We start from the raw sequence: 17,722 nt of genomic DNA on the forward strand, positions 1-17,722 counted from the left end.
AACCATGTACATATAAGAGGAAGTAAAATTCCTAAATGAACTATTTTTCTAACATCTGATGGATGATTATTTCAAGCTACTATACAAAGAAAATGAAAATACTGTGTTCTGGGGGCGGAGCAAGATGGCCGAATAGGAACAGCTCCAGTCTCCAACTCCCAGCACGAGCGACACAGAAGACCGGTGATTTCTGCATTTTCAACTGAGGTACTGGGGGCACCTCACTAGGGAGTGCCGGACAATCGGTGCTGGTCAGCTGCTGCAGCCTGACCAGCGAGAGCTGAAGCAGGGCGAGGCATCGCCTCACCTGGAAGCGCAAGGGGGAAGGGGATCCGTTTTCCTAGCCAGGGGAACTGAGACACACAACACCTGGAAAATCGGGTAACTCCCACCCCAATACTGCGCTGTAAGCATACAGGCACACCAGGAGAATATATCCCACACCTGGCCGGGAGGGTCCCACGCCCACGAAGCCTCCCTCACTGCTAACACAGCAGTCTGCCGCGATCTATCCGCAAGGCAGCAGCGAGGCTGGGGGAGGGGCGCCCGCCATTGCTGAGGCTTAAGTAGGTAAACAAAGCCCCTGGGAAGCTCGAACTGGGTGGAGCTCACAGCAGCTCAAGGAAGCCTGCCTGTCTCTGTAGTCTCTACCTCTGGGGACAGCGCACAGCTGAAGACCAACAGGGGAAGTAGCGGGAGCCGGTGCAGACGCGAACGACTCTGTCTGACAGCTTTGGGGAGAGCCATGGATCTCCCAACGCGGAGGTTGAGATCTGAGAACGGACAGACTGCCTGCTCAGGTGGGTCCCTGACCCCTGAGTAGCCTAGCTGGGAGAAATCCCCCACTAGGGGCAGTCTGACACCCCACACCTCACAGGGTGGAGTACACCCCTGAGAGGAAACTTCCAAAGGAAGAATCAGACAGGTACACTCGCTGTTCAGCAATATTCTATCTTCGGCAAACTCTGCTGCTGATACCCAGGCAAACAGGGTCTGGAGTGGACCTCAAGCAATCTCCAACAGACCAACAGACAGTCCTTCTGACTGTCAGAAGGAAAACTATCAAACAGGAAGGACACCTATACCAAAACCCCATCAGTACGTCACCACCATCAAAGACCAGAGACAGATAAAACCACAAAGATGGGGAAGAAGCAGGGCAGAAAAGCTGGAAATTCAAAAAATAAGAGCGCATCTCCCCCTGCAAAGGAGCGCAGCCCATCGCCAGCAACGGATCAAAGCTGGTCAGAGAATGACTTGGACGAGAGGAGAGAAGAAGGCTTCAGTCCATCAAACTTCTCAGAGCTAAAGGAGGAATTACGTACCCAGCGCAAAGAAACTAAAAATCTTGAAAAAAGAGTGGAAGAATTGAAGCTAGACTAATTAATGCAGAGAAGATCATAAACGAAATGACAGAGATGAAAACCATGACACGAGAAATACGTGACAAATGCACAAGCTTCAGTAACTGACTCGATCAACTGGAAGAAAGAGTATCAGCGATTGAAGATCAAATGAATGAAATGAAGCGAGAAGAGAAACCAAAAGAAAAAAGAAGAAAAAGAAATGAGCAAAGCCTGCAAGAAGTATGGGATTACGTAAAAAGACCAAATCTACGTCTGATTGGGGTGCCTGAAAGTGAGGGGGAAAATGGAACCAAGTTGGAAAACACTCTTCAGGATATCATCCAGGAGAACTTCCCCCACCTAGTAGGGCAGGCCAACATTCAAATTCAGGAAATACAGAGAACGCCACAAAGATACTCCTCCAGAAGAGCAACTCCAAGACACATAATTGCCAGATTCACCAAAGTTGAAATGAAGGAAAAAATCTTAAGGGCAGCCAGAGAGAAAGGTCGGGTTACCCACAAAGGGAAGCCCATCAGACTAACAGCAGATCTCTCGGCAGAAACTCTACAAGCCAGAAGAGAGTGGGGGCCAATATTCAACGTTCTTAAAGAAAAGAATTTTCAACCCAGAATTTCATATCCAGCCAAACTAACTTTCATAAGTGAAGGAGAAATAAAATCCTTTACAGATAAGCAAATGCTTAGAGATTTTGTCACCACCAGGCCTGCCTTACAAGAGACCCTGAAGGAAGCCCTAAACATGGAAAGGAACAACCGGTACCAGCCATTGCAAAAACATGCCAAAATGTAAAGACCATCGAGGCTAGGAAGAAACTGCATCAACTAACGAGCAAAATGACCAGTTAATATCATAATGGCAGGATCAAGTTCACACATAACAATATTAACCTTAAATGTTAATGGACTAAATGCTCCAATTAAAAGACACAGACTGGCAAACTGGATAAAGAGTCAAGACCCATCAGTCTGCTGTATTCAGGAGACCCATCTCACATGCAGAGACATACATAGGCTCAAAATAAAGGGATGGAGGAAGATCTACCAAGCAAATGGAGAACAAAAAAAAGCAGGGGTTGCAATCGTAGTCTCTGATAAAATAGACTTTAAACCATCAAAGATCAAAAGAGACAAAGAAGGCCATTACATAATGGTAAAGGGATCAATTCAACAGGAAGAGCTAACTCTCCTAAATATATATGCACCCAATACAGGAGCACCCAGATTCATAAAGCAAGTCCTTAGAGACTTACAAAGAGACTTAGACTCCCATACAATAATAATGGGAGACTTCAACACTCCACTGTCAACATTAGACAGATCAACGAGACAGAAAGTTAACAAGGATATCCAGGAATTGAACTCATCTCTGCACCAAGTGGACCTAATAGACATCTATAGAACTCTCCACCCAAATCAACAGAATATACATTCTTCTCAGCACCACATCGCACTTATTCCAAAATTGACCACATAATTGGAAGTAAAGCACTCCTCAGCAAATGTAAAAGAACAGAAATTATAACAAACTGTCTCTCAGACCACAGTGCAATCAAACTAGAACTCAGGACTAAGAAACTCAATCAAAACCGCTCAACTACATGGAAACTGAACAACCTGCTCCTGAATGACTACTGGGTACATAACGAAATGAAAGCGGAAATAAAGATGTTCTTTGAAACCAATGAGAACAAAGATACAACATACCAGAATCTCTGGGACACATTTAAAGCAGTGTGTAGAGGGAAATTTATAGCAATAAATGCCCACAAGAGAAAGCAGGAAAGATCTAAAATTGACACTCTAACATCACAATTAAAAGAACTAGAGAGGCAAGAGCAAACACATTCAAAAGCTAGCAGAAGGCAAGAAATAACTAAGATCAGAGCAGAACTGAAGGAGATACAGACACAAAAAACCCTCCAAAAAATCAATGAATCCAGGAGGTGGTTTTTTGAAAAGATCAACAAAATTGACAGACCGCTAGCAAGGCTAATAAAGAAGAAAAGAGAGAGGAATCAAATAGATGCAATAAAAAATGATAAAGGGGATATCACCACTGACCCCACAGAAATACAAACTACCATCAGAGAATACTATAAACGCCTCTACGCAAATCAACTAGAAAATCTAGAAGAAATGGATAATTTCCTGGACACTTACACTCTCCCAAGGCTAAACCAGGAAGAAGTTGAATCCCTGAATAGACCAATAGCAGGCTCTGAAATTGAGGCAACAATTAATAGCCTACCCACCAAAAAAAGTCCAGGACCAGATGGATTCACAGCTGAATTCTACCAGAGGTACAAGGAGGAGCTGGTACCATTCCTTCTGAAACTATTCCAATCAATAGAAAAAGAGGGAATCCTCCCTAACTCATTTTATGAGGCCAACATCATCCTGATACCAAAGCCTGGCAGAGACACAACAAAAAAGAGAATTTTAGACCAATATCCCTGATGAACATTGATGCAAAAATTCTCAATAAAATACTGGCAAACCGGATTCAGCAGCACATCCAAAAGCTTATCCACCATGATCAAGTGGGCTTCATCCCTGGGATGCAAGGCTGGTTCAACATTCGCAAATCAATAAACGTAATCCAGCATATAAACAGAACCAAAGACAAGAACCACATGATTATCTCAATAGATGCAGAAAAGGCTTTTGACAAAATTCAACAGCCCTTCATGCTAAAAACGCTCAATAAATTCGGTATTGATGGAACGTACCTCAAAATAATAAGAGCTATTTATGACAAACCCACAGCTAATATCATACTGAATGGGCAAAAACTGGAAAAATTCCCTTTGAAAACTGGCACAAGACAGGGATGCCCTCTCTCACCACTCCTATTCAACATAGTGTTGGAAGTTCTGGCTAGGACAATCAGGCAAGAGAAAGAAATCAAGGGTATCCAGTTAGGAAAAGAAGAAGTCAAATTGTCCCTGTTTGCAGATGACATGATTGTATATTTAGAAAACCCCATTGTCTCAGCCCAAAATCTCCTTCAGCTGATAAGCAACTTCAGCAACGTCTCAGGATACAAAATTAATGTGCAAAAATCACAAGCATTCTTATACACCAGTAACAGACAAGCAGAAAGCCAAATCAGGAATGAACTTCCATTCACAATTGCTTCAAAGAGAATAAAATACCTAGGAATCCAGCTTACAAGTGATGTAAAGGACCTCTTCAAGGAGAACTACAAACCACTGCTCAGTGAAATCAAAGAGGACACAAACAAATGGAAGAACATACCATGCTCATGGATAGGAAGAATCAATATCGTGAAAATGGCCATACTGCCCAAGGTTATTTATAGATTCAATGCCATCCCCATCAAGCTACCAATGAGTTACTTCACAGAATTGGAAAAAACTGCTTTAAAGTTCATATGGAACCAAAAAAGAGCCCGCCTTGCCAAGACAATCCTAAGTCAAAAGGACAAAGCTGGAGGCGTCACGCTACCTGACTTCAAACTATACTACAAGGCTACAGTAACCAAAACAGCATGGTACTGGTACCAAAACAGAGATATAGACCAATGGAACAGAACAGAATCCTCACAAATAATACCACACATCTACAGCCATCTGATCTTTGACAAACCTGAGAGAAACAAGAAATGGGGAAAGGATTCCCTATTTAATAAATGGTGCCGGGAAAATTGGCTAGCCATAAGTAGAAAGCTGAAACTGGATCCTTTCCTTACCCCTTATACGAAGATTAATTCAAGATGGATTAGAGACTTAAATGTTAGACCTAATACCATAAAAACCCTAGAAGAAAATCTAGGTAGTACCATTCAGGACATAGGCATGGGCAAGGACTTCATGTCTAAAACACCAAAAGCAACGGCAGCAAAAGCCAAAATTGACAAATGGGATCTAATTAAACTAAAGAGCTTTTGCACAGCAAAAGAAACTACCATCAGAGTGAACAGGCAACCTACAGAATGGGAGAAAATTTTTGCAACCTACTCATCTGACAAAGGGCTAATATCCAGAATCTACAAAGAACTCAAACAAATATACAAGAAAAAAACAAACAACCCCATCAAAAAGTGGGCAAAGGATATGAACAGGCATTTCTCAAAAGAAGACATTCATACAGCCAACAGACACATGAAAAAATGCTCGTCATCACTCGCCATCAAAGAAATGCAAAACAAAACCACAATGAGATACCATCTCACCCCAGTTAGAATGGCGATCATTAAGAAGTCAGGAAACAACAGGTGTTGGAGAGGATGTGGAGAAATAGGAACACTTTTACACTGTTGGTGGGATTGTAAACTAGTTCAACCATTATGGAAAACAGTATGGCAATTCCTCAAGGATCTAGAACTAGATGTACCATATGACCCAGCCATCCCACTACTGGGTATATACCCAAAGGATTATAAATTATTCTACTACAAAGACACATGTACACGTATGTTTATTGCGGCACTATTCACAATAGCAAAGACTTGGAATCAACCCAAATGTCCATCTGTGACAGACTGGATTAAGAAAATGTGGCACATATACACCATGAAATACTATGCAGCCATAAAAAAGGATGAGTTTGCGTCCTTTGTAGGGACATGGATGCAGCTGGAAACCATCATTCTTAGCAAACTATCACAAGAACAGAAAACCAAACACCGCATGTTCTCACTCATAGGTGGGAACTGAACAATGAGATCACTTGGACTCGGGAAGGGGAACATCACACACCGGTGCCTATCATGGGGAGGGGGGAGGGGGGAGGAGGGAGGGATTGCATTGGGGAGTTATACATGATATAAATGATGAATTGATGGGTGCTGATGAGTTGATGGGTGCAGCACACCAACATGGCATAAGTATACATATGTAACAAACCTGCACGTTATGCACATGTACCCTAGAACTTAAAGTATAATAAAAAAAAAAAAATACTGTGTTCTGAATAATGCTGGATTTAGACAAGCTTGAATAAGAAACACCAATGCTATCTCTTTCTGACTGAAAAATACACAATCATTTGGACCCATATTTTAAAAGATAGTTTCATAAATAGGAATTATAGTTGATTCTACATCTTTTCTTTTCTTTTCTTAAAGATCCTCAGAACCTAGTAAAGGGCAAAGAATTATTTGTCAAGTAATCTTAGTGGCTACAATAATACAACAAATCCATAGAATGAAAAGTTTCTGGTTTTGAGGATTTTATCTGAGATTTCTAATTAAAAATTCAAGGTTGATCATTATTCTATCAGATGCAGCATTCACATTTATGAGTAGAATTTATACACAAAGAGTATTGTGATGGTTAATATTGAACGTCAACTTGTTTGGATTGAAGGATACAAAGTACTGTTCCTGGGTGTGTCTGTGAGGGTGTTGCCAAAGATTAACATTTGAGTTGGAGGATTGGGAGAGGCAGACCCAGCCTCAGTCTGGGTGGGCACCATCTGATCAGCTGCCAGTTCAGCTAGAATAAAGCAGGCAGAGGAAGGCGAGAAGAGCAGACCTGCTGAGTCTTCCGGCCTTCATCTTGCTCCTGTGCTGGATGCTTCCTGCCCTTGAACATTGGACTCCAAGTTCTTCAGTTTTTGGACTCTTGTACTTATACCAGTGGTTTGCCAGGGGTTCTTGGGCCTTTGGCTACTAACTGAAGGCTGCACTATTGGCTTCCCCACTTTTGAGGTTTTGGGACTTGGACTGGCTTCCTTGCTCCTCAGCTTGCAGATGGCCTATTGTGGAAGTTCACCTTGTGATGGTGTGAGTCAACAGTCCTTAATAAACTCCCTTTCATATATACCTCTATCCTATTAGTTCTGTCCCTATAGATAACCCCAATACGAGTATTATCATGAGCATATTACTAAGTCTTCAACACACGTATCTGCAGTATATTTAGAATTCATTTGAAAAAGGATGTACATCATTGTGCAAACCTTACCTTTTCACCAGAGTTGTCTTTAGCTGTTGGAATCTGCCAGGTAACATTGGCAGAATCTTGCTGTTCCAGAGTCTTAGCCTCTATGTCCTTAGGACAGGTGATTTGAGGAGCCTCCACATCTAACTCAGAAAATATACAAGTCGATTAATACACTGACATGTAGTCCTAGATCATTTAAGGAAGAGGTAAAAATCTAGTTTATATTAATACATTGTGACACATTTGTACATCCCGGTTACTGATTGTTTGGAATCTGCACCTGCTTTCCTGATCGTTTATCTCAGCATGGCTTACGAACCCAATCCTGAACTGGCACCTATTGACCTCATAGCCTCATTTCTTCCTTTTCTCCTACTGGAACTCATTTTCCACGTTGAGTTACTGTCAAGCCATGGCCTTTCTTTTACTTGGGCCTTTGCCCATGTTCTTTTATTTGAGTGAATTAGTGCCCTCTTCTCTCTTTACCTGGATGTCTAGTACTTGCCCTCGAACTCTCAGCTTAGACACAGCTCCTCAGGAAGCTCTTGCTGATTCTCCAGGCCCTGTTGAGGTGCCCAGTCCACCAGATCCCATAGCCCTCTGGACTTCCAAATAATAAAATTCAACAAGCTATTTTGAAATTGAATTTTCTCCCCCAGTAGAATTTAAATTATTTGAAGGTCAGGATGTCTTGCCCCACTGTCTTATAGGGTCCCTGGCATATAATAGGAGCTTGAGAAATATTTTTTGAATGAAATAATTTAAAAATGAATGTTGACTGTGACAGGTAGAAACCACACTTGAAAATGAGGCTGTCAAGTAGAATTAACTAGTAGAAACTGAAATGTACTGTCAAAGCAAACAACAAATTTAAGCCAATTATATTTTTTACTTCATACTATGGTGCTGAATTAGATGTGCTAACATTACACAGATGCACACCAGTGATGGTAGTGCTAAGTTTTTGTTATATGATAAAATACATCTTTTATTTTAATTTATGTTAAATTATGTCTTCTGTAACTTCTGGCTGAATATATCTGAATTGATTTCATAAAGTCTCATGTCTTCTTGTTTCTTCAAAATTTTATTCAATTTATATTTTCTTTTTCTCAAAGTGGCTTATACTTCAACAACTTTCTCCCACAGGAACACATAGTAGCATATTAGCTCTGAAAAAATTTTTTTTTAAGTATTTGATTTTTCATTCATGCTTAAACAATAGCTTGACTGGACCTGGAATCTAAAGTTTCCAGGTCTAAAGAGCAAATATTTATTTGCTCTCCATATCCTGTACACATTGCTATATTTCCTTGTGGCATTTAAAGTTGTAAATGAAATACGTAACGTGAATCTAATTCTTGTTTCTTTCGTGCGATTTCTTTCTTTCTCCAGGGAAAATTATTTAAGATTTTTCCATTAACTCTGGAACTCGGAAATTTCACTACGAGTAGTCAAAGTATGCCAACCCAATACTCAGGAGCTATTTGTGGTCCAAAGGATTAAGCCATTCTCTAGCTCAGAGAAATTTTCTTCTCTTGGTAGAAAAATTCTCCATCTCTTCTCCTTTCTCCCTCTCACCTTCTAGAACTCCTTTTAAATGGACATTGGGGGTTTTTTTTCCCCTTCTGTCACTGGCATCCCTCAACTTCCATCTTTTTGGTTTGATCAATCGGGAAATTCAAGTGCTTTCTTTGTTTACTCATTCAGTTCTCCATTGTGAGGAAACTCTCAGTTTGGTCTTTTAAATTACCAACAGCAATCATTCCATTCATTTGCCCTTGTCCTTCTCTTAGAGATAGTCAGGACATTTTTTTACTTCTAAGAACTCTTTTACGTTTTCAATAACTCTTTTTTTCATAGTGGTCTGCTCTTGTTGCAGAGAAAATGGCAATGTCCTCTTGTGAATGGAATGTGATGCCAGGTTTCAAAGTGCTGATAGCTTTTTTTTGAAAATCAATTCCGTCTCACCTGCTTTATATAGACCAAGACTTCCCTAAAGATTTTAGTCTTATGGAAAACTTACCTGATTTTTCAGCTCTACTATTTTCCTTATTTGTGTATTTCTTCTGTCATTGTCTGGCATTTTGTAATTGGATTTTGTAAATCCACCACTTTGAATCAGAAATCCCCATAGTGGATATTGGGGTAGCACCTACCATATTATCATGGGTTTGCAGCAAAAGTTGCAAAGGATTGTCCTATACTGCACCTATATGGCATTATTAACACATTTGATTTTTAACCTGACCAGTGTAGAGACCTACCTTTACACACAGCTGTCTGAACTCCAACATTCCATTTTCCAGAAGTGGTACATCTCAGCATTTCTTTGACTCCAGATAAAATGAACCCTTGGCGGCAACTTACATAGCAGATTGTCCCAAATTTGGCTGGCTGCTTGCCACAGTTGTGGGGGGATATGATGATATCTTTGGGCGTCTGAAAGGTGGAGCAGTGGCGCTCTATGGTAGGGAAATGAGAGAGAATGTTACTCATGTTCCCACAAATTGGAAATGCCACGGATTCTTTTTTACCCAAGAAAAATACAATTATGCTGCCCTGGGATTTATGTAAATTGCTAAATGATAACTATATATGACACTGAATGTATAATGTATTGTAAATAATGCTAACTTATACCTCTTTAGTTATCTTTTACTATTTTTGCCAGTGCATCAAAACTTTCAAAAACTTCTGATATTTTAACACTGATTGTGACTTTTATCATTTGCTTGGAGCACATTCATTTGGTTTGCAGAATATTATTTTATGGCTTAGAAGTAGAAAGTCATAAATTGAATTCTATATTTCATGTTTTAAGTGATATATTCAGCAATCTCTATTTTATGAGCTTTTTGGTGCTATTTTTAAGCAAGTGTATAATGAGAAAAGTTTCTAATAGCCTTCCTAAAATCACTGTGTTATATTTAGGGCCTTGACCTTGAATGCTATATTTAGCACAGAAAAAGAATAGCAGATGAATTAGGCAGAATGCAGCTAGAATGAAAAATCAAGGCTGGGACTTAATACAGGGAGTGTATGTGAGGGGGGCAGCATGTGCACTCACCCATATGCACATTTGTTTTTTGTAGTAGAGAATCTACTGGCAGCATTACTCACATCTTTAGTCTGTATTTTCCATGTTATTAGAATAGTTGAATAAATGGTTAACATTTGTTCAGTACCTACTATGTGCCAGGCATTATTCTAAGCACTTTGCATGTATTGACTTATTTAATTATATGTTGTAAGAAGTATTCCAACTTACACACAAAAACTGAGCACACTAGTAACTTTGCTAAGGTCACCACGCAAGTAAGTTGCAAAATTCGTGTGCTACTAAACACTCACTCCACTATCATACTTCCCCCGTGAAATAATTTCCTTCCAAACTGTGCCAGCAAAAGCCATCTTTTTCCTGAGAAATGGTTTGTCTCTTTATTTCTGCACAGTGTGAACTGCATGCCTGCCCAGAGCTCCTAGTCTGCTTTGATCAACAGGAAAATCAAAGCCAAGTTTGTGGTTCGAATATAAAGACAATGTGAGACTCAGTATCCTTTATTTAGGGCCGGCCCTATATAAAGTAAGAAAATTATCCTTTTGGCTGTCAAAGTTGTTGAAGATTTTATTCTTTTTTTATTGCTTGTTTATGGTACTTTCTGTGAACACGTCTTTAACTTTTATATAGTCTAATCTACTGAGTTTTTTTCTTTTTGAAGTATTTCCATTGCTTTTATGCTTAGTAAGTTCTGAGATTGGTCAGCATTCACTTACATATGTTAAATATATTCTCTTCTAGGTTTTAATGGTTTTACTTTTATCTTTTAAAATCTACGAAGTTTTTTTTCAGTGTTCAGTGTGAATTGAAAACATACAGAAAACTTTATTTTGTTTTGTTTTTCACAAGGAGCTAGTCAATTTTCCCTTATGACCAGTTAAAGAAATCATTTTTTCCCTCAACTGACCTGTGACGCTTCCTTAATTGTGATCTGTATGGCAATCCTTGCATATTCTTAATCTTTGCAGATTAAAAAAGATTTGAAAACCTGGTAGAGCTACTTTCTATTTACTATTCCTATTAATCTTCCTTTTCAAACTGATTTTAGTGATTTTTTCTCTATAACAGTTTTCTGGATGAATCCCAGAATCAATCCCTAATTCCAAAAGAAGGGCAGAAAAGAAAATCCCTTTTAGGCTATTGAATGAGTTTGCATTCAATGTATTAAATGTATATGCAATACATATATATGTAATGTGTTAAGTTCTTTCCTTATGTTAATTTGGAAAGAACTTAACATAAATAAAAGTTACTAGATATTAGTATAATTAATATAAATATATAAATTATAAAATTATAATGTATAATATATAAATTATGTAGTAATATAAATCTACACAAATTAATATAAATAATTTATATATAAATACATAATTTGGAAAGAACTTAACATTTTGAAAACATTTTATATAAATATTAAAATATTATTTTCATCTCTCAGTAACATTTTTCTGGTTTGCTTAATACAGGTTCCACACATTTCCATTTAAGGTTATTCTGACATATTTTATATTTTCCATAGATCTTTTGAATGTCATATTTTACCATATGTTCTGCTTATCATTGTATATAGAAAAGCTGTTTATTTTTATTTATTTATTTTTTCAAATCTCTGCTGGCAGATACATTTGCTATTCTTGTGACTTTAATGACCTCTCATTGATTAGTAGATTCATTCTATTTCTTGGTGGGGGGCGGGGGGGCAGGCTTGTAGTCTACAAATGATGACGATTTTGAATCCCAGTATCTCTAATCTCATAATTTCTTACAATAGTTAAAGATTTAAGAATAATACTAAACAATGTGAGTACATTTTTCTTTTGCCAGATTTGATAAGACTGTCTATATTGTTTCTCCATAAGTGGCTGCAGATTTCAGATTGACATTTTTTATTAAGTGAGTTATATCAATATGAGCTTTTAAAAATTTTACTGAAAATGTGTCTTAAATAATGAATTTTTATCTTCTGCTAAGCAACCATAAATTTTTTTTTCCAATTTGCTATAATGAAGTAATGTATTATATTGATAGATTACTTAATTTTAACTCCTTTTTGCAATCTTAGAATAAACTTTACTTGTTTTGGCTGACTATTCTTTTTTCAATGTGGGTTGCTAGTATATTTGCTTTTACAGTTATATGTAAGGTTGGTCTATAATTTTCTATCTTTTTTTGGTAATAATTGTCAGGTTGACAATGAAATAATAATAGTTCAAGAACGTGAATTGGCTGGCTTTCCATTATTTGGGCCAAACTATATGGTATGGAAACTTCTTAGAAAAATTCTATTTTTTAAATTTTTTATTTTTTTGAGACAGTCTTGCACTGTTGCTGAGGCTAGAGTGCAGTGCTGTGATCTCGGCTCACTGCAACCTCCGCCTCCCGGGTTCAAGAGATTCTCCTGCCTCAGCCTCCCGAGTAGTTGGGATTACAGGCACCTGCCACCACACCTAGCTCATTTTTTGTACTTTTAGTAGAGACAGGGTTTCACCATGTTGGCCAGGCTGATCTCCAACTCTGACCTCATGATTCGTTCACCTCAGCCTCCCAAAGTGCTGGGATTACAGGTGTGAGCCAGCTTGCCCAGCCAGAAAAATTGTATTTTTGAATTTTTCTTACTTATATTTTAAATTCGATTTTATTACTTTATTTAAAGCTTTGTTTCTTAACTATTCTACTGCATCCCTTCTCCCTTTATAGTTCTTTTTCATTTACTTAAGCAATTCTGATAGTTCTTTTTCATTTAACTAAACAATTCTGAGAGTTCTTTTTCATTTACCTAAACAATTCTGAGAGCTCTTTTTCATTTACTTAAACAATTCTGGTTATATCCTTCTTTCAATTTTCCTTGCGGTTGTTTTATTTTCCTAACTTTTCAGTTGAATGTTCAGTTATTTTTATTTGTTCTTGTGTAATAATAAAGCAATTCTAAAGATTCACCAGTTCCTAATTTTGTCCTTCCATTAATAACATAAATGTAAAACATGTTTAACAAAGCAAGGGAATGATGAGGTATTTGCGTTTTTAAAAAAATCCATCCAAATTGGCCTCAATTAAAACTAAGAAAAAAGGCATGGTCATTTGAAGGTATAAACTTCTGTGAGTTGGAAAACAGAATTCATTGTAGGAGTTCCTTTACTAGTGGAGAGGAGTAAGACAACACATTTGTTTTTGTATCTATAACACCTACACCTGTACATGTGGTTGTGTATTTATACTCATTACCAGCTAGTGTTTAGTTCTAGGTCTTCACAGAATACTGGAGAAATCAGAGCAGAGGAAATGAATCACCCAAGGCATTACACCTTCTAGAAACTTACCCACACACCGGGGTTCTGGCCCATCCCAATGGCTGTTTCCTTGACAAGTAAGCTTATCATTGCCTTCTAGTCTGTACCCTTCATCACAGGCAATGAAACATGTTGTCTTATATAACATTTCCCTTGTAGAACAGCTGATGTGGCCATGTTTGGGCTGGCGGAGATGAGGACATGTTCTTACTATATAAAATGAAAGCAATTAGATCACATTTTACTAAATAAGAATAAAGATAATAATTACAAGTTTAGCAATGCCTGCACAGTGCAAGCAAGACAATTTTCTTTTCTTAAAATAGCAAATGATACCTAATACACCACCATTTTTTGAGTTCTTATGGGACAATTGAAAGTTCATGTTTTACCAAATGCATTGCCCAAATAATATCACAGCATGCAGCCCCTCTGCCCATAGGTGGGAAACTTAACCTGTCTGAGCGGCCTGGCCCTACATAGAAGATGGTAACTGTAGATTGGAGATGATCACAAAAGGGAGGTACCTGACACTCTTAGCTGGGCCTTTCCTGTGATTTTTCAGGCAACATTCCAACGAAAGGAAGTGGTCTTTTCCAGGACAGTTTTCAGGTTCATGATCAACTTCGTTCTTAGACCTCATGGGCGTATCCTAGGCCTCCTAATAGTGTTAGTTTCTGCAAAGCTGCCCAACTTTTGCAATCTTCAGTTGCGGTATTCTGCTGTCCAACCCCAACTCTTGTTCTTCTAGCTTTTTTACTTCTCCTTCCCACAAATATTCCTGCCAATCATAGCTCATGATGCAAATCTCGAATTATGCGTTAACATCCGTTTGTTTATTTTTACTGCTGTGGTAGAGGCTTATAGTTACCCACCCAATAGCCATTCTCACCAGTTTTCTTGACCTTAGTAATATGCCCAGCTAGAAGATTACAACTGTCCACCTCCGCCTCAACTAATGAGAGCCAATAAGAAAAAGCTGAGATTGAGCAGGGCTTCTTGGAAAGCTTTTTAAAGGGGGCTGTCTCAATTGAGAGAGTACTTCTTTCCCTTCCCTGCTCCCTTCTCCTTTTCTTCCACAATACAGACATGAGGAATGGTAGCCCAGCATACTAGAGTATAAGTATATGATACTATGGGAACATATCATGCACCATGATGGTATAGCAAAAAGCATAGGAAGTCTGGGTCTCTGATGACAGTGGAGTTATTACACCAACTTTGGATTACCTACTTCTGTCCTTCTTTTAGTTAAAAGAAAAATGAACCCTTAATTGGCTTAAGACATTGTTATTTGGGTCCTTGATACTAGCTATACACAATTTCTAATTCCATCTGCCCAGCATACATTAACTTTTCCTTTGTTAATTTTTTAGGGAAAGATCTTTCCCCTCTCTTGGATCATGGGATGTGTGTGTGCTCCAAATGTGCTCAGGGGTAGAGATGTATCTAGGAGCACATTCCCCTGGCCAGAGAAGTGAGCAGGCATAACTGGTGACATGGTTTTCTTCATCTTCTTTGAATTCACCATGAGAAAACAGTAGGAAGGATATTCACTAAACTGTGGATGCTGAAAACGCCCCCATACCTCAGCCAGCCTCAACATCACCATCAGAAAAAGTGCCACGAGTTATCCAGAGAAATCTGCATTTCCGCGGTTCTGCCACCTTTGAGTCTCTGTCCTCAACACTACATCAGAGAAGCTACCGGAGAGTGCTCACACTGCTCCAGCCTCTGCAGGTTCCCAAATGATGTCTGTGCTCTGAGTTTTCCTGGTAAGAGTCTCCAACTGCCCACTCAAACCCAACAAGGTATGTTAGAGTCCATTTCCATTGATTCCATCATTCCCTATATTCCTGTTGATGGCAATCTCTTAGAAAGTCCAAGGCTTCCTAGTTATCCCTCATTCACCAGGGTTATCCACATACAGCTGTGTTCCAAATCTATCCCCACAGACCCTCGGACCTGCCTTCTGGAATAACGGTGGGTTTCAGCAAATCAACTCATATCCTAAACTTCCTTTTGAGCTACTTTTCCTTCACTTGATTGCCTTAATAAAAATCGTGTTGTCTTCTATAACAGGGACTGGAGGTGAGGAGGTGTCTCTGTTGCTCCTGATTGTCTTCCCACATCATTCTCTCTCCTTCCTTCCTAAAAGCTTCCAGCTCCTTTGAAGTATCATATTATATATCTAATATCCTTTTTTAAATTCTCTGTCTCTCTCTCTCCTCTCTCCTTTTTCTCTCTCTCCTTCTCTCTCTCACACACATACACACACACCTTAGTGACTTCCTTATGTATGTAAATGATCATTCCAGTATCCTGGAGTTATATTCCTGATCTCTCCTTTTCTCTCTCTCTCTCTCTCTCTCTTTTTTTTTTTTATTATACTTTAAGTTCTGGGTTACATGTGCAAAACATGCAGGTTTGTTACATAGGTATACACGTGCCACGGTGGTTTGCTGCACCCATCGACCCATCATCTGCATTAAGTATTTCTCCTAATGTTATCCCTCCCCTAGCTCTCCTACCCCCTGACAGGCTCCGGTGTGTGATATTCCCCTCCCTGTGTCCATGTGTTCTCATCGTTTAACTCCCACTTATGAGTGAGAACATGCAAAGTTTGGTTTTCTATTCTTGTGTTAGTTTGCTGAGAATGATGGTTTCCAGCTTCACCCATGTCCCTTGAACTCATCTTTTCCTATGGCTGCATAGTATTTCATGATGCATATGTGCCACATTTTCTTTATCCAGTCTATCATTAGTGGGCATTTGGGTTGGTTCCAAGTCTTTGCTATGTGAACCCTAGAAGAAAACCTAGGCAGTACTATTCAGGACACAGGCATGGGCAAAGACCTCATGACTAAAACACCAAAAGCAATGGCAATAAAAGTCAAAATTGACAAATGGGATCTAACTAAACTAAAGAGCTTCTGCACAGCAAAAGAAACTATCATCAGAGTGAACAGGCAACCTACAGAATGTTCTCTTTTCTAACGATCATATCCTTCACCTTATCTCAGCTTCTGCCATTGCCATGCCCTCTAGACCTCGCTGTCACCAATCCAAGTTTCCTAGTCTCTGACAATCACCTCTTACCTTCTGGGATCACTCCTTCAAGTGCTTTAACTCCATCAGTTCCCATACTCTCCAGAAGCCTCTGATATATCACGTTCCGTGTGCTCCTCTTTAGAGAAAACCCTCTAGAAAGAGTTTATAGTCTTGTCCTACACTTCTTCTCCTCTAGTTCTAACTTAGATTCTCTCCAATCAGGGTTTCCAAGCAGGGGAAGGAGGGAGGAGTGTAAAGGAGAAAGGAAAATCCGTGAAGAAGGGAGGGGAGAAGAAAGGAAAGAGAAAGGGAGGGGAAACATAGGTGGAAGAGATGAAGAGGAGAGGAGAAGAGGAAGAGCAGGGTGAGGAAAAGGTGAAGTCAGAGTAGGAAAGGGGAGTAGGGGAGGGGGAGGGGAAAGAATAAACAGGGAAAAAGAAAGAGGAAGATGGGGGAGCTGTCAAGACCCATGGAAAATGCACCCTCTCAGTCAGAAGACATGCACATTCCAGTCACGAACAGAGATTGGAGAGGAAAAAAGAGTCAGTGCCTGTTGAATATGCCAAATGATGGGGACATATATTAATCTTGATAGATTATAGATAGAATCCTACAAGCATTGGGCATTGTACAAAACACAGAAATAACCCCTGCAAAAGAATAAATTTCGGTTTCCTCTCGGAGAGCTCTTACACCAATCTCTAAAGATTTTTGAACAAAACATTTGGGACTCAAGAATTTTGTTGAGACTCTGGGTGGGATATATATTTTCTTCTTCTACTTTTCTGCATTTGCCAATTGTTCATACCATGCATATATTTAGTTATATTGAAGACAACCTTAAAATATCAGGAAAGGAAGCTGGGGGCAAAATGTTCAAGTGCATATTCAACTGAAGTCACTGAATTTATCCTACAATGAACTCATTCAAATTATATTAATCAGAAGAGCATCAATATTGTGTGCATTAAATAAAAGTTTAGGATTGATTACTCCTTAGAGAAAATGCAAGAGTTAGATTAGAGATTAAATAATAAGTCCT

General features: G+C 39.0%; 1 protein-coding gene across 1 annotated transcript in view; it reads right to left on the reverse strand.

The window, feature by feature from the left end:
* Positions 1–17,722, reverse strand: part of SVEP1 (sushi, von Willebrand factor type A, EGF and pentraxin domain containing 1) — a 260,322-nt gene that overhangs the window by 158,340 nt on the left and 84,260 nt on the right. Inside the window, exons 6-8 of the mRNA XM_010365569.2 lie at positions 13,660–13,839; positions 9,546–9,743; positions 7,300–7,418 (exon numbers count right to left, since the gene is read on the reverse strand). Coding sequence (XP_010363871.2) covers positions 7,300–7,418; positions 9,546–9,743; positions 13,660–13,839 — 497 coding nt within the window. The remainder of the gene's footprint in view (positions 1–7,299; positions 7,419–9,545; positions 9,744–13,659; positions 13,840–17,722) is intronic.

The sequence above is a fragment of the Rhinopithecus roxellana genome, chromosome 16 (assembly GCF_007565055.1).
Source record: "Rhinopithecus roxellana isolate Shanxi Qingling chromosome 16, ASM756505v1, whole genome shotgun sequence".
Taxonomy (NCBI): domain Eukaryota; kingdom Metazoa; phylum Chordata; class Mammalia; order Primates; family Cercopithecidae; genus Rhinopithecus; species Rhinopithecus roxellana.